Consider the following 18098-nt stretch of genomic DNA (forward strand, 5'->3'; position numbering starts at 1 on the left):
GGAAACCCCTGGTGGATCCATCTATGCTGAGAGCTAGGTATTGTGGGTAAGTCACTTTCATGCCAGGCAAATCCTGACCCATGCTGCCCTAGATAGCACTGGAGTAGGGATGGCATGGAGATGCTGATAAAGCAGTTCTGAGAGACTGGTTCATAATTCATTGCATGACCTTGTGCAAGACACTTCGTCGCTTTTTGTCAGTTTCTTTAGGCTAGGGAGGCATCAGTGGGACTCTGTGTTGAAGCAGAAGAGATATTCACTATATCTCTTATCTACTGGACCTTGCCACGTAAAATTTCGTCTGGAGAAAGGATTCTACACTAAAAACTGTGCTTGAAAAGACAGTGAATGACAGAGTATTTACGTTTCTTCTATTTCAAACATTCTAAGGACTTAGAAACATAGACACTATCCCTTGGGTCAGCTCAGTGTACTATTCAGCCCTACTTTCTGCAGCCAAGAAGGGAATTTATGCCCCACTCACAGGTCCCTTATGCCCCAGCTTCCCTCAAAGGCTATTACCCCTGTCCTCGTGTGGCAATTGTCTTCCCCACTGGGCCTTCTACTTATGTTACTTGCACATGTTGAGACAGAGCAAGTGTAACTATGCACAATAGTATTTGCAGGACAGCTGCACCTCTGTTTTATCCAAAAGGAAGATGAACCTATTTGCAGGCAGGAATAGAGACGCAGATGTAGAGAACAGACATATGGACACGGGGTAAGGGGGGAAGGGTGGTTCAAATTGGGACAGTAGCATTAGCATTTATATGCGACCACGTGTAAAATAAATAGCCAGTGGGAGCTGCTGTGTAGCGCAAGCTCAGCTCAGTGCTCTGTGATGACCTAGAGGGGATGATGGGAGGGTGGGCGGCTCCAGAGGGAGGGGATATATGTGTACATATAGCTGATTCACGCTGTTGTATAGCAGAAACTAACATGATATTGTAAAGCATTTATACTCTAAGGAAAAAAAAAAAAAGCAATAGAACACTTACTGATTTTTTCCTAACACACGTCTTGTTGATGTCCACTGCCGTGCGTCTGCCTGTTAGACCACAGCAGCTGAGCATTCTCTGAAAGGTGCCCCTGATCTACAATATAATACTCCTAGGTCTCTCACCTGAGCTGGGCCCAAAGCTGTAAGCTTAGTTTGGAATTTTTTTAATTGTCACTGGGCTCCCTCACACCTACTCACTCACCCATTTTTAGAAGATCTTCCTGAGTCTTATTCTACTTGTCATCATACATAAGCTTAAAGATTTCACTGGGTGCTCCTGCCTGGAGTCTGGGTTTCACATATAAACATGACTTTCTTCTTATCAAGTTTTAAAACAAGCGAAAATAGCATTATGTTATTTAGGTGCATCTGTGTATTTTTTTTTTTTTTTTAGAAAACCAAGCTAATGATAAATTTAAAAATTCAGTGTAGTAGTTACCTCAGGGGGAGGGAGAGAATCAAAACAGGAAGATAGAACAGAAGAAGAAGACATAGGTAAAACTAAGTTATTAGTAATACTATGATTCTTGGGTTGAGTGATGGTTCTATGAGTGTTCAATATATTTTAAATAAATAAATAATGAAATGTCCATGTATAAACTACTAATGACTAATTCTGCACCCACGAGGTTCAAAAACAATGATTACAAGAGCAATGCAAGGTTTTAAAAAAAAAACCAGAATCTATAACCTACTTTAATTTTCTGTTTCTTTCCAATACACCAGGGGCTTTTTGAAACTCTAAGAGGATCATAGCTATACGTTTGTCTCTCTCCAAGTATTTCTCCCTCAATTATTGTTCATAATTTTGCCTGTTTGGGATTTCCTTGTTGAAAAATATGTTGCATTGTATGCTAGTTGCTATAGATCTAAGAATTACTGGCTACCTCCTGAGTCATTTTGGATGAAAAGCCATGATTGCTTATTCCAGTCTTCCAGCCTCATGACTGTTAATAAGATTGGATTCTTTCTAGGGCTGCCAGATAAAACTCAGGATTTTCAATTAAATAAGAATTTCAAATAAACAAGTAATTTTTCAGTATATGTGTGAATTTGAGGCATATTTAAACTAAAAATAACTTATTTATCTGAAATTCAAATTTAGTTGGACATCCTATTTATCTACTTTTTGTTATATAAATATATATTCAATATATTTTTATTTGCCAAATCCGGAAACTCTATTTCATTCAAGCCAATAAATCCTATCCAATGTCACTGTTTGTTTTGGGTCCCAGGGAGTATGAGATTTGGAGTTGAACTCAGGTTCAAGTCCTGGCCCCTCCCCTTAAGAGACAGAACATTTTTTGGTCTCAGAATTCTTATCTATTAAATAGAAATGATAGTAATGCCTCAGGAGGTTGTTGGGAATATTAAGAGAGATAATATGTGTGCTTAGCACATGGGCTGGTACCTACTAAGAACTCAATAATTGCTATCATTATTGTTGTCAATGTTATATAGAACATTATGTGTATTGGCCAAGATTTGACCTAGTACTGCAAAATTCTACATTGACAGGATGAATCTGGGAATGGGACTCTCCTTCATGTCTCCTTTGGTGACGATTAAGACAAAGTGCCATCTAGCACTTCCTTTTTGTTTCGGAATACTTCTTTTGGCCCCATGTCATGAAATGCCCCAGGTTCATTCTCTAGTTGATTTTTCCTTTTAATATAAAGGCTTTTCTTGCATGTGTTTGAAGGTCACTTAGAATTCCTCAAGTTGGAAGCAATTGTCTTCCCCTAAGGAGGCCCTTGAGTGACTGATAATCACCTTTGAAATGCTACCTCAAGCCAATGAGCCATGAGTTTGGCTGATAAAAGGGAGCAAACCCTTTACATTCTCTTCTCTGACCCATCCATTCCCATCAAAACTGAATCTATCCATTTTCTTACTTGTGCCTGGAAAATCCCATGGACGGAGAAGCCTGGTGGGCTGCAGTCCATGGGGTCGCTAAGAGTTGGACATTACTGAGCAACTTCACTTTTACTTTTCACTTTCATGCACTGGAGAAGGAAACGGCAACCCACTCCAGTGTTCTTGCCTGGAGAATCCCAGGGACAGGGGAGCCTGGTGGGCTGCCGTCTATAGGGTTGTACAGAGTTGGACACGACTGAAGTGACTTAGCAGCAGCAGCAGCCTGACATCTAATCAGACATGTTAAAGGCTAAAAAAAGATTGTAATTTGGGGGAGGGGGCTCCCAAGCCATAGGCTTTTTTTCATAACTCGAAACCTGAAAAAGTAAGCCTAACATTGGCTTCCTAGCTGATAAGGGTGACCAAGCAGGGGCCCTTAAATCACACCACATTATCAGCTGCCTGTTCTGCCTGCTTCTCATGAATGGAAGGGAGCAGTAGTGCAAATAATCTGAAGATCATTTCCACTTGGTTTGGGAATGCACCACATGGTGCTGTTGTAGCTGATTTGCTTTGCTAATTTTGTTCTACTTACGCTAATATTGAGATTGGTTCCCATTTTTTAAGCTCATCTGGGCCCGAAGAAGGAAGAGGTAGTGGCATGACCCATTTTGAGATGGAAGAAAACTCACCACAATCGTGAGGAGGACGTGAACATTCTGTGTGTGGGCTACCAGGTCTAGAAGATCAGATCAAAAGGATTAAGATAGAACTTTACCTATTATACAGGGGCAGAATCGGCCCACCTACCCCATGGGCACTGAAAAGCCAGTATTCCCAATGACTTGCCCAGAATCTGAAATTCTCCTCATTATTAGTCTACATAAGGGATGTTCATCATAACATAACTAGATAGGTAAAGCATTATGTAACCTAAGAAGGGGCTTCCCAAGTGGCTCAGTGGTAAAGAACTCGCCTGCCAATGCAAGAGACACAAGAGACGCGGGTTTGACCCCTGGGTCAGGAAGATCCCCTGGAGAAGGAAATGGCAATCCACTCCAATATTCTTGCCTGGGAAATGCCATGGACAGAGGAGCCTGGTGGGCTACAGTCCATGAGGTCACAAAGAGTCAAACACGACTTTGTGACTAAACAACAACCTAAGAGGAGTCACACATTTCCTAGAAGACACATTAGCAGTCCATCTGACTAAATCATCAGTCACTATTGTTACCTAGTAGAAAAGCACTGCAGGGGTGAGACACAAGATAATTCTATTGGGCTGGCCAAAAAGTTCATCTGAGCTTTCCCATAACACCTTCTGGAAAAACCTGAATGAACTCATTGAGTTCATACCTTGATGGGGCCTGGGTATCCTAAGAGGCCCCTGGGCAGCTACGGTGGAAGTGTGGGAGCACTTGGTGCCTTGGGGGTGCACTGAGAGGTTTACTGAAGGAGGGTAAGACAACCTTCACCTCTTTGCTTCCCACATTCCTCTAGTTTCCTGCCCATGCTTAGTTTTCTCTCATAGAGAAGATGCAACTGCATCAGATAAATTCTTCCCTTTCTTATCCTTTGCCTGCTGGGCAACTGGATTTTCCAAGGGCTTCTAGAGACTTCAGCACCCACTGGTTTTCTGTCTGTCTTTTAGAGTCTAACTATGCACTCTATTTCCAACCCTGCAAGCTGCAGCAAAGGACCATGAAGTTACTGAAATGTCTTTCTCTTTTTCTCATTGCAGTCTGCTCCCAGTTCTCGAGAGGGGTGTATGCCATCTTTGGATTCTATGACCAGATGTCCATGAACACTCTGACCTCCTTCTGTGGAGCCCTGCACACGTCCTTTGTCACGCCCAGCTTCCCCACTGATGCAGATGTGCAGTTTGTCATCCAGATGCGCCCAGCCTTGAAGGGCGCCATCCTGAGTCTGCTGGGTCACTACAAGTGGGAGAAGTTTGTGTACCTTTACGACACAGAAAGAGGTAAGACGCATCTGCTCTCCTCTTTGAATATTCACGTAACAGTAGTCTTCAACCTTCCTCAGCTCATGCTTGTCCCCTTCCCTTCCAGTAAATAAAATCTCATATGCTTTTAAAACTGTAATTATTATTCAAAATGAATTGAAGAGTAGGGCCAAAAAAAAAAAAGAATCAAAGCAATACTAATTTTAGAATCTAATTTTTCAAATTATACATGTCCTCCTATCCCAAACTTTGAAAAGGGGTTTCAGATTATCTTCCTGGTTGAATCACTGTTGCTGAAAAAGAACCCTCCCTCCTCCTCAAAATAATTGATCTGGTCTAAAATACACTAAGCAAAAGTGGTTTAGTCTAAAATAGAGAACGGCCTGAGCTGGGAAGCTTTTGCAGAATTAATCCAGCCAGAGACCACAATTATCCCCATTTCATAGATGAGAAAACTGAAGCCCAAAAAGGAAAAATGCTTTTTCACACAGTAGCTTAACCCCAGATGAGGGACTGGTGGCAATGTCTCTGGCTTCCAGATCACATTAGGCTTTCAGATTGTAGGGCCTCAACAACTAGCTGGTGGAAATAATGAAAGGAGACTGGCTAAACTGGGTTTGGGGGGTGGAGAGATTTTCTAAGAGTTAGGCATATTTTATTGAATCTATTGATGACATATTATATGGAAAAAGTCTCAAAAATTAGGGGTCTGATCTTAAATAGTATCCAGTTAGGTATACACATCATAGTGCAGCTAAGCAGACTCCTCAAAAATCTAGTTATCTTTGAGGGCTTTCTTAGCAAAACCAGGGAATCCTATCACTATGAGATTCTAAAAGACAATGTTACTTTATCACTTGTTTGCCTATATAACCCTGGCTATACGCAGGGAAGGGCTTGCCAAGTGGTGCTAGTGGTAAAGAATCTGCCTGCCGATGCAGGAGACACAGGAGACCGGAGTTCAATCCCTGGGTCAGGCAGATCCCCTGGAGAAGTGAATGGCTACCCACTCCAGTATTCGTACCTGGGAAACCCCATGGACAGAGGAGCCTGGTGGGCTACAGTCCATGGGGTCACAAAGATTTGGACACTAAGTGTCTTAGGACACATGCAAGCAGGGAATGGCTGTCTCTGACTCAGGATTTTCTGATTCAGAGAAAGAAGGAGCAAATGGAAGACTTCTCTGAGGGATTACTGCAAGTGATGTCCTTATAGGTACCTTAACTTGAAGGGCCATTTTGTTTTTAGGAATCCAGAGTGCTCTTCACTTCACTCTTATTTTGATAGATCATCAAACCCTCTCAGGAAACACTAAGGCCTATAATTGCTTATGGTACTTACCTCCAAAATATTATCAAATTTCATGAACCTGAAACAGGAGAGCAGAGTTCTAGTCCATCCTCTGCCACTCACGAGCTCTTTGACCTTAACCACCTCACTGAGGCTTTCTTGGCCTTGATGTCCTAACCAAAGTTATGTCCCTTCTTAATGTAATATGCTATGACTTTTAATATTATACCAGACTTGGGATACTTTGAATCTTATTACTAATCCTAGCTTACATATTATCAGTTAGTCAACCAATCTATAAGGTGTTATCCACCCTCAGTGGTTTATTCAAATCTTGTGATACATGCTTATATAATACAGTTCCAGTGGGGGTAGACAGAAAAAGGACATTAAGGAAACAATTCATGAACAACTTTCAGAACAAAGTATCAAACTCAGTAGCAAATTAAGTGGTATACTACAGATTCTGATTGTTGTAAGACTTATGAAAAAGTAGAACTCCAAGAAAGTAGAATTTTCAAAGGCTGGCTAGAGGAGCCAGGCCTTAAAGGATATGTAAGCTGTGGATTGGAAGAGAAGAGGGAGATAGAGTTTGGGAAAGAAAAAAAGAACTTGAACAAAGGCAGAATCAGAAAGGAGTACCCTGTGTTCTTGCACATCTTTGCCTGACTAGAATACCAAGATAGTTTAAATGTTCTAATTCACAATTTGCTAAATTTTAATGCATTTCCTTTCTTTCAAACTCTGAAGATGAGTTAGCCTATTTCCATGTATTATATACAGTAGAATCTGTATATAACACATGCATAAAAATCTCATTTTCAAAACTAAAATTTGTAAATTAGACAACTTCTCTCCTGAAACTTTTTAAAATTAAATATCGGTTCTGCTAATACTTTTTGAAAAGCAGGAGACACAAGTTCATGTATTCTCTCCTCATCTCTCATGACCCTCCTTTGCCCATTAGCTCTCTATTGGAGGAAAGGAAGCAAAAGTCCACCTCCCTTTCTTTCTTTTTTGGCTGCGCTGGGCCTTTGTTGCAGTGCACGGGCTCTAGAGCACATGGGCTCTCCAGATGTGGTGCGTGGGCCTAGTCACTCCTCAGCATGTGGGATCTTAGCTTCCCGACCAGGGATCAAACCTGCATCCCCTGCATTGGAAACACAGAGTCTTAACCACTGGGCTACTAAGAAAGTCCACATCTCTAGTTTCTAATCCTGCATATTTTTCTCAAATCATCTCATTAAATAATTTGTTCAGTTCTGTGGTCTTAGAACCAAATGAAACCTTTCTGACTCATGTGGGTTCATATTTTTTCCTCTATAGCCATTTAGCTGGTGGGATTATTCTGCTCTGTTTAAGAAGTAATTTTCTATACAGTTTTATACTAATTTCCCCCTTATAAAGCCTTCTTAAAACATTGCACACCACAACCTGGGTTCAAATTTTTCAATGGTTTTTATTTGCCCACATTGAAAAATAAAAGCAGTCTACTCCTCAAGGCATAATTATGCCTCAACCAACTAACAAACCTGTTGTCTTTATGTTACCTGATGGGAAACATCCATTCCAGGCTACGCCCATTTTCCACTGTTGCCCAAACGTGTCAGAACCACGCTTGCCTCAGGAACTGCCCTTCTACTACTACCTGGAATTCTCTCCATCTTGATTATGGAAATTCTTCCTGCCTATTATTCTGTTTTTCAAAACCCACTTCAAACTCTACCTCCTCAAGGTAGCCTTTCCTGACCACTCCAGTGCACAACAATTCATTCACTCAATAGGTGTAGGGTTAAATTGCTGAACAGGATAGACATGTCTCCTGCCATTATAAAGCTTACATTCTAATAAAGGATATAGAGAAAAATAAGTAAGCAGAGAAATAAAAATAAGCAAAAATTTTATATTTAGGTCAGGTGCTATGAAGGAAACAAAGACAGATACTAATCTATAGGACATAATTGTCAAAGGATTCTCAGTGACAACCTCATTAAGAAGGACCATTTCAGTTGAGAACTAAAGAATTAGAAGGAAACAGTCATGTGAAGAATAGAGGGAACAAGTTTTTAGGCAACGAAAACAGCAAGTGCAAAGGCCCTGTGGCAGGGAGAGCTTAGTATGTTTGAGAAACTGAAAGAAGACAAGTATGGCTAAAGCGTTGTGAGGAAGTGGAGAGTGACCTAAGATGAAAATGAAAACAGAAGTCAGATCAAAGCCAAGGCATACACACAGGAGCCAGGATAAGGAATATGAATTTTATTGTAACTACAATGGGAAGCCATTGAAGGATTCTGAGTAGGGGAATCACGGGATCTCACTTAAGTTTCTATAGGTGAGAAATGATGGCAGCTTAGACTAGGCTGGGAATGGAGAAAAGTAGACAGGGTTGAGATATATTTTGTACCCAGAATCAACAGAACTTGGTGACAGACTGACTGTGGGGTGTGAGGGAAAGGAAGGATTCATGAATGACTGCTAATCTTTTGGCTTGAGAGACTGGATGATAAGGTGGTGCTATTTAGTGAGGTACTGAGGGCAGGAGGAGAACCAGTTTTAAGGAGCAGAGATTTTGCACACCTCTGAAGGCCCCTAGAATGCTTTTGTCCATGTTATTCACTTGGCACTTATTTGCTTTCTGTTGTTAATTCACTGGGTCTGCTATTGACCTTCCCAAGTGCTTCTCTCCATTGTGATAGTAGATCATTGCTTAGTCCCCAGACTGAGACTTTGTGCTTACCCAGTTTCTAGCACAGGCCTGGGTAGATACTTACTGTTTTCCCAACTCCACTAGTGATTCATCCAGAAGAAGCCCATGACTGTTTTTTAAATGTTGGACTGAAAGAGTCAGAAAAACCAAGAAGGGAGGGAGGGTGGGAAGGGGGAAGGAAATAAAGAAAAGGAAAGAGGGAGGGAGGAAAGAAGAAAGAAAGAAAAAGGAAGAAAGAAAAAACCCAATTTATAACTCAAACTCTGTTGTATGGTTTGCTAAAATATTCAATAGTATGTCTATTCTATATTTTCTCTTTTTTCTAGAATGATCATCTATTGCTTTAGTAATAAACATTATGGGGAAAATTACAACTGCAAAGTATAATTTTAGAATTTTTAAAATTACATAAGAGAGAAATGGAAGCTGGAGAGAGACAGAAGGGAGCACCTATAATTACAATCAAATAAGCTAAATATACAAATGATGTGACTCCACTGTATAAGGGCAGAGATGAGTGAGGAGCTGAGAAATGGGTTAAACATTTGAGGTCATTTTAAATATCTATGGCACAATCAGGGTAATTTTATCTCTGAAATTGTGAACCACTGAGTGGATTTCAAAGCTTTGTTAGGTATGCTTTGATTTCTGTCTGCAGACTAAGGTCTGGTTTTCTGTTTGCTGGTCATCACCTTGCTTAATTACTAAAATAACCACCTTGGTTTGTTAATGCAAAATTGAAATTGATGCTCTTGGAGCTATATACATCAAAAGTCAGTTCTTGGAAAAGTTATGAGCTTTACTAAGTGTGACATACACCCTCTTTGTAACCTCTTCTCTTTAGTGACCCTTTTTTAAGGCTACACTGCATGGGGGATCGTAGCTTCCTGACCAGGGATCAAACCTGTGTCCCCTAAAGCAAAAGTGCAGAGTCTTAACCACTTGCACCCCATTTTTTCCTTTTTACTTATCCAGGACTCCTCACGATGGCACTTACTTACACCTGCCCTCCCTGGCTTGGCATCTCTGTCCTAACCAGTCCCTACACCTGCATAAAAGTGCTTCCGCTTTGCTATTAGACCTATATTTTGGGTGCAAGTGATCTATCTCTCTGTGGTGCTAACACTTCCCCCAGAACAGCAACACGTTTGAGAACTGCAGCCAGACTCTCTCGTGCATCTGACAACTCTCCTTGGCTTCAATGGGCACAACCCACAGAGATGAAAGAACCTGGCCCAGCCAGCTTAGATAATGAGATAATAGCTCCAAGTGCCCTTTGAGGCAACCAGTCCCTACCTTCTTGCCAGTGTTCAATAAACTCCTGCCGTTTCCCATTCTCCACCTGAAACTCCCTACTCAGTTCCCAGGTAACTCTCAGGAAGTCACCCGCCTTCTCTCAGACCTTTCTGTTTGTGCTAGAAGGTTGTGGCAAGAACATGGGCAGTGACAACAAGTAGCCCATCAGTCAACAACTGCTGGGTGTTGCCTAGTGCTCAGCTACAGGCAGTATTTAAGCAGAATTCAGGTCCTGCCTTTGAGAATTTGAGATCCTGTTGCTGAAACAGTCATTTATCTCAGGGGCCTGGAAAAATTCATTTTTAACCCAACTTCCCCCCCACCCCCGCCATCCACCAAGAAAATTTGCATTCATTAGAGCAGGCACCCTGTGAAAAGATTAAAGTATTGCCAAATAGCTAGGAAGGTGGGAAAATGTTAAAATATCCTGAAGGGCTTGAGAGGTAAAGAGATTCTCCAAGACAAGGAAAAGAGCCTTTCTCCAAGGATCATGAATGTTTTCAGATTGGCTAGATTTTAACTCTACAGAGAGGCAAGCAGAGCTTCAAACCCTCACATCTTCCTGTACATTATCATTTACTCCCTACTTACGTAACCTGGCTTCATCCTTGCCATCCAGTTCTTCTTTCCCAAATAAGGCACAGATCCTCTCACTGTGTGTGTGTGTCTCTCTCTCTGTCTCTCTCCCTTTCTATGCACACACACACACATGCACGCACACATGTGCATGCACACATACACATCCCAGTACCAATCTTTGGTACAAAACAGCAGATCCCAATTTTTGTCATCATTTTTATTATCTTAGTTTGATAAGAGCAGCTGCCATTTTTAAGCACTTATTACATACTAGGCCCTGAGTTTGTGAATGATCACGTTTAATCCTCATGGCATCCTTGCATCTTTACAACAGAAGGAAATCAAAGTATAAAAAGATGAAATGATGGCTCCTAGGGATCACACAGCTTAGTGTGCCAAAGTAATGAAACCCAGGATTTTGAGCAAAGCCTGCCACGTTCCACAGCCTGTGTGTGTTGTTCACTGGGCTGCCATATTGCCTCCCACACTTTTAACATTGATATTATGAGGAGCTCGTCCCCTAGTATTTCCTTCAGCTATTCTTCAAAGGAACTATTACCTCGAACCTCCCTATCCTAGTCTTCCTGGGGATGCACTCTAGTTGTCCACTTCTTTCTTAAAGGCTGATGTCTACAAATGAACACAAGAGCCTTTGGTCCCAGAGTCCCAGGAATCCAGATAAGCAGTGGGGGAAAATTCCAGGCTAAGGGGCAGGTGGGGAACAAAAGTAGTAAATGCAGCCAGATAGGTGGCTTTGCCCATGGTGCCCATTCGTAGAATGCTGTGGTGGGGACCTAACTCCGAGGTGAATCTGAACTCACAGATTCCTCTCTGGGGCCAAGGCCATTTCCAGAGTCCAGAAAACATCTGAACTTGCAAGTCGTCATCACTAAGGGACTGTTTTTGATTGAAGAAAAAGAAAGCAAAGGAGAGACTGATACTGGGTTGGTCAAAATGTTCATCGCAGCACTGTTTATAATAGCCAGGACATGGAAGCAACCTAGATGTCCATCAGCAGATGAATGGATAAGAAAGCTGTGGTACATATACACAATGGAGTATTACTCAGCCATTACAAAGAATACATTTGAATCAGTTCTAATGAGGTGGATGAAACTGGAGCCTATTATACAGAGTGAAGTAAGCCAGAAGGAAAAACATAAATACAGTATACTAACGCATATATATGGAATTTAGAAAGATGGTAACAATAACCCGGTGTACGAGACAGCAAAAGAGACACTGATGTATAGAACAGTCTTATGGACTCTGTGGGAGAGGGAGAGGGTGGGAAGATTTGGGAGAATGGCATTGAAACATGTAAAATATCATGTAAGAAACGAGTTGCCAGTCCAGGTTCGATGCACGATACTGGATGCTTGGGGCTAGCGCACTGGGACGACCCAGAGGGATGGTATGGGGAGGGAGTAGGGAGGAGGGTTCAGGATGGGGAACACATGTATACCTGTGGCGGATTCATTTTGATATTTGGCAAAACTAATACAATTATGTAAAGTTTAAAAATAAAATAAAATTAGAAAAATAAAAATAAAAATGCAAAAAAAAAAAATGTTCACGCAGGTTTTTCCATAAGATGTTACAGGAAAACCTGAATGAACTTTTCAGCCAACCCAATAGATTCTACCATGGTTACTTGGCAGGACATTTAAAGAAAGTAGCAGGAAATAAATTTTTTAAAAGGCAGATTATCAAGAATGTTTTTCTCCTTCATTGTAAGAACTGATTAAAGGATGTGTGGAGGTAACAGATGGCTCCAATTCTAGTCATGTCCAGTTGCCTTCTGGGAACAATGAAGCAAAAAGAGTTGTTATTGAAATTCAAGCTACTTTTTATATCTGAATAAATCAGGTAGAGCCAGAGAGTACATTATCTGTTGAGAGACAGACACTAAATTCCCCTGTTTGAGCAACAATAATCAGGGTTGACAGTACCTGAGACATTTGGTAGTTTCTGCAGCCTGCCTAACCTATAGTGATGAGGCTTCAACTATAGGAGTATCTCAAGGGCCTGCACAATAATAATAGTGAATGACTATTTGGACTGGATTATGAATAAAAGACTGTACATATGTCTATAATGAGAATTTCATTGAAAATGAAAATACTAAAGCTGTCATATTTTTTAATACTTCGATTTGCACATCCTTGACTGCTTTGGGGCATAAAGAGAAAAAGTGCCGAGCAATTTGTTGTCAGCTCTTGAAATAAATTATCATTTAAACACTTCCTCTCCACAAAGGTTATTAGCTCAGTAGCTTGTTCCTGAGGTTGGACCATCAGTTGAGGGGAAAAAAAAAATCACAAGACATTCAACTACCCTTTCAAAAGCAGAATATTAGTTACTGTGGAAATTGTTCTCCCGGTAGCTTAACATATTCCACTGTATCTCTCCAATGCTGCAGATTAGACTGCAGTGACTATTAATAAATACTGTCATATTTTACAGCTGTCATGCAAAGCTGAAAAAAGGCTTCGCTGTGATTAGATCCTGTTTACAGTAATATTTCCAGCTCAGACTCAGAAAGGCAGTTGTCCTATAAAGGTATTTTCCATAAGTAGAATATTTCTCCATCAAATGACACGACTAATTTGAATGTAGTGTTAACTCCTTGGTGGCAGTGAATTTGAGACTGAATTAACTTTGCAGCCAGAGATATATTCCTCTCCAGAGACACACTAAGCTGAAATGTCAAAATTTTTCTCTTGGGTTTTCCTTCATCTTCAAAGCGGTGCTTGGAGTAGTCCGCTCCTCCACAGAACAACGCACCCGCACTGGTTGGTCTGCCTTCTTTTGCCCCGTCTCTGGTGACTGACTGCATTGTTTGCAAGACAGCTGGTCAGGATTTAGGGTAGGAACGACAGTCCGGGGCTTGCTGGAAATTCTGCTTCTCGAGCTCAAATGACACCGTGAGTGAAAGAAATAGACGTGTAGTCCCCTAGCATGCCGGAGCTGTGTGGAAGGTTATTCACATCTGAGAAAGGGAGGTGACAGCTGGCAGGGTTGCTTTTGCTCTGACCTGCTGCTGCTTTTCATCAAGCTCCTTAAGGAATTAACCCTCACTAAGCTGAATAGCTAGTTTTCAATGAATGTGCGGTCCTTATACCATCAAGGGGTAGCAGACACGTCCCATTAATTCAGGGGAGAGCCTGAGAGGTCTTTGAGAGGCTCTTGTAAATGTCCCTTGGGGAAGAGACGGATTGTAGTGTAGATCTACAACTGTGACTTTTGAGGTTCATCTCCCAGAGCCCCCTGAGCAACCATTCAAGCCAGGGCAGGGCTGGCTATGGAAGTGAAACAAAAGAATGCCTGTCATGTCTTTAGCATCAAGCTGGACACTGTAACATGCTCAATCAGCTTTCCCTCTTATCATTTTAACAGTGATCCTCCATGCAGAGGGAGTGTGATTTACCCCCCTGCAGGGGACGTTTGGCAATATCTAGAGACATTTTTTGGAGAAGGCAATGGCACCCCACTCCAGTACTCTTGCCTGGAAAATCCCATGGATGGAGGAGCCTGGAAGGCTGCAGTCCATGGGGTCGCTGAGGGTCGGACACGACTGAGCGACTTCACTTTCACTTTTCACTTTCATGCATTGGAGACGGAAATGGCAACCAACTCCAGTACTCTTGCCTGGAGAATCCCAGGGACGGGGGAGCCTGGTGGGCTGCCATCTATGGGGTAGCACAGAGTCAGACACGACTGAAGTGACTTAGCAGCAGCAGCAGCAGAGACATTTTTCATAGTAGGTAGGGAACAGGAGGGCTTCCCTGACAGCTCAGTTGGTAAAGAATCTGCCTGCAATGCAGGAACCCCAGTTCAATTCCTGGATCAGGAAGATCTGCTGGAGAAGAGATAGGCTAACCACTCCAGTAGTCATGGGCTTCCCTTGTGGCTCAGCTGGTAAAGAATCCACCTGCAATGCAGGAGACCTGGGTTCGATCCCTGGGAATGCTGCTAAACATCATGCAGTGCACAGGACAGCACCCCCACCCCCTCAAAATTATCTGGACCAAGATATCAATAGTGCCAAGGTGGCAGCAGGGTCAAAGGACAAATGGCTGTAAGAATTCCTCAAGGGGTTGGAATGAACCCACCTTATCTCTTGCTGTGCCTAGATTGGTGTTAAGAGTTACATTCAGTGGGAGGTGGCACATTTAGCTTTGGAGAACTTACTTTATGGTCAGAGTGACAGAATAGGATCTATACACATGAAGCAAAGATAAATACAAAACAGCACAAACAAGAGTTTGATTGGATAGTATGCATTTGAAGTACTGTGAGAGTCCAAATAAGAAAAAAAAGTTCACAATAAGCAAGCTGGACCCATCAGAGAAGGCTTCATGGAAGACCTTAAACCTCTTTCTGAGCCCACCACCCAACTGCCTTCCCTAGCAATAATATTGCTTTGATGGCTAAGGCTTAGAGGGTATCCAGACCCAAAACAACATGGCATTCTCATCAATGTTCCCAAACGTCAGAGCTTAGGGCAAGCAACACAATTAAAAGAAAAACCAAAAAACGGAACAGTGTTCCTTTTACGAAATGGAAAGCAATTACAGAGCTGTTGAAAATAGGCAGTAAACAAAAGGAGGGAGGGAAACGCTGGCAATATTCCATTTTCCTAACTAATCCTGTAGCAAAAGTGCAATTTACCACAAAATCCACAGTGCTCTCTCCCTCTCCCTCGGAAACACATTGTTTGGCATCAAGACAGCTACACAGGATGTCTTAGCCATACCATGTACAGGAGCCAGGAAGACAGAATATGCTGGTGGGGAGGGGCAGAGGTTAAGGGGGAGCACCTCCCCCACAGTCTCTGTGGAGCACCCTCATTCAGGGTGAAAGAGGGGCGTGAATAGAGCCTACAACACTCCCAGTCTTCATGGATCCTTTCCAATCAATAAGTTGCCAGTGTCGACTGCTGTCCTGCTTTGTCGACTCCACAAACGATCTGATTAATTCTCTGGTGCTAACTGCCTCAGCAGGCTTTCTCGGCAGTAGAACAGAGGCTAATTAAGATCATGTCAGGCGAAGAGGCTGACAGGTTATGTTCCTGGGCCACGCTGAACTTGCACAGGGTGCTTCAACTTCACCGCAGGCAGGCAGGGCGCGGCCAGGCACGATTCCCTAGCAGGACTCTCTCATTTATTTCCGCCGAGTCCTGCATCAACCGGCCTCTGTTTTGTCAAGGATTTACATCCTTCTCCTTGGGGTAATTAGCTGCCACTGTGTTCACTTTGAATTGCATTATTTCAGCTTCCTTTCATTTGAATTTTTAATACTCTTGTAAATAGAGATGACGATTAATAGTGGGGTCATTTTCCCTCCTAAATCACACGTGTGTGTGTGCGTGTGAGAGAGAGAGAGTGTGTGTGTGAGAGAGAGGCGGAGAGACAGTGTGACAGAGAGTGTGTGTGTGAGAAGGGAAGAGAAAGAATGTGTTGGCTGAGAAAGTATGTGTGTGTGAGAGAGAGAGAGAGAGGAGAGAGAGAGAGAGAATGTGTGTGACAGAGACAAAGACAGAGTGTGTGTGTTTGTGTGTGTGAGAGGGGAGAGAGACAGAGAATCAGTATGAAACAGAGACAGAGAAAGACTGTGCGTGTGTGTGAGAGAGTGTGTGTGTGTGCATGTGAGAGAGTGAGTGTGTGTGTGTGTGTGTGTCTTTCCAGCATATAGCCCATAGAGGTGAGTTTAGGACAGATAAAGGAAGCCTTACTTTTCACAGCAGGTAAAAAATGGAAGAAACATATGGAACTCATTACACCGAGTGGTGGATTAGACTGAAAATATAAATAGCTTCCCTCTCCCCCCAAATAAAGGCTTAGATGAATTCATGGATGACAGACCTATAATGAGTTATTACAGGAAAGAGATGTTTGGAGAGTTCTCTAAACTGAGGTTGACATACATTGCACTGCAGACTTAAGGGGCCACATTTGCCTTCTCATAGGCATATAGTCACACAGAGTACCAACATTCTCTGCCCCAAGTTTTTAAGGGTAACTTCAAGAGCTTATTTTGTACCTAGGAAGTCAGGAGGAATGCTGAGAAACAGAATGTTCTCCAGAAACATTCTGTCTCTTCTCATATACTCAGAGCCTCCAAGCACACATCAAGAACACCCTGTTGTGAGAGGTGATTGGCTCAGTCAAGGATGTTGCAAAAAAGCATCATCAAACCGTATCCTCTGTTTCATGCTCTTCCATTAAGTAGCCATGTTATCCTGGGCAAGTCATATAGCCTTTCTGGTCCTCAGATTCCACATCTGCAAAAATGAGGAAGTGGACTCAATTGTTCTTCAACTCAGAAACTCCTGAGTGCAGGGTCTGTGTGTCAGAACATTACTGGGATTATGAAAGTGAAGAAGCAAAGTGTCTGCCCTTAATAAACTCACAGCTTAGCAGGGGACTGTAGACAAGATATTAAGTAAGTAGAATCTAGAGTGATCCTTTTAGGTTTTAAAATTTTGTGAGCTATTATAGCACTTCCATTGATAATGAAGCCAGAACTCTCTTTCAAATGACCACTCTTAGGAGGGGTGTGGAGACACAAATAATCACGCATATTTAGAAGTCAGCCAGAGACCCTCGGCACACTCTCATTTTTTCTTGCTCGCCCCTTAGTGCTCAGTCTTAATATTTCCAGGAAGAGTCCTGAGATAGAGGAGAAAAGGAAACAGTGCTTCGTTGGTAGACTAGGATATCCCAGGAGATCTTAAAACCCTTTCTGGCAGATCTCTAAGTTAGGCACTGCCACGACACACTCCTAACAAGGTTTGCTGGAATTCTCAAGGTGTCCTTCACTCCAATACCCCTCAAGTTCTGAAAATGGCAATCTCATTTGCAATCTCAAGGCTTCTGTAAAATGAATGGATTGTTTCTTACCAAAAATGATATGAATTTCTAGGACAATGGATAATGCAGTTTTGTTTCTTGAAATGTATCTACTTTTTCTAAAGATTCAAAAGGGTTCACTAGACACAACAGTTATAGGTTTATAACAGCTTTCCAGAGGCTGTCCCCAAGTCTAGATCCACATGTCTAGTTTTTCCCTAAAACCTTTTCCTTGATGCTCCACCAGTCTCTGAGACTCCACCTGAAGAACTCTCAACCTATCATCTTGCCAGAAAAACCATCTGCTCCACCTATATTCCCAGGTTCAATGAATGGCACTGCCCATTAGCCTGAAGTAGAAACCTTGTCCTTGAATCTTTCTTCATCATCCCTCATACCTCATCATCAAAGACCCTATTCTGGTACTTCCCCGGTGGCCCAGTGGTTAGGACTCGGCGATTCCACTGCAGGGGGCGCAGTTTCAACTCCTGGTCAGGGAACTAAGATCCCACGTGGGGTGCAGTATGGCCAAAAAAAAAAAAAAAGACC

General features: G+C 42.2%; 1 protein-coding gene across 6 annotated transcripts in view; it reads left to right on the forward strand.

Moving 5' to 3' along the window:
- The window catches only part of GRIA3 (glutamate ionotropic receptor AMPA type subunit 3), a 308633-nt gene that overhangs the window by 73990 nt on the left and 216545 nt on the right, over positions 1-18098 (forward strand). For all 6 annotated transcript variants that reach the window (XM_010821371.4, XM_005227468.5, XM_005227469.5 and 3 more), the window contains one exon: positions 4602-4841. In XM_010821371.4, coding sequence (XP_010819673.1) covers positions 4602-4841 — 240 coding nt within the window. The remainder of the gene's footprint in view (positions 1-4601; positions 4842-18098) is intronic.

The sequence above is a fragment of the Bos taurus genome, chromosome X, assembly GCF_002263795.3.
Source record: "Bos taurus isolate L1 Dominette 01449 registration number 42190680 breed Hereford chromosome X, ARS-UCD2.0, whole genome shotgun sequence".
Lineage (NCBI taxonomy): Eukaryota > Metazoa > Chordata > Mammalia > Artiodactyla > Bovidae > Bos > Bos taurus.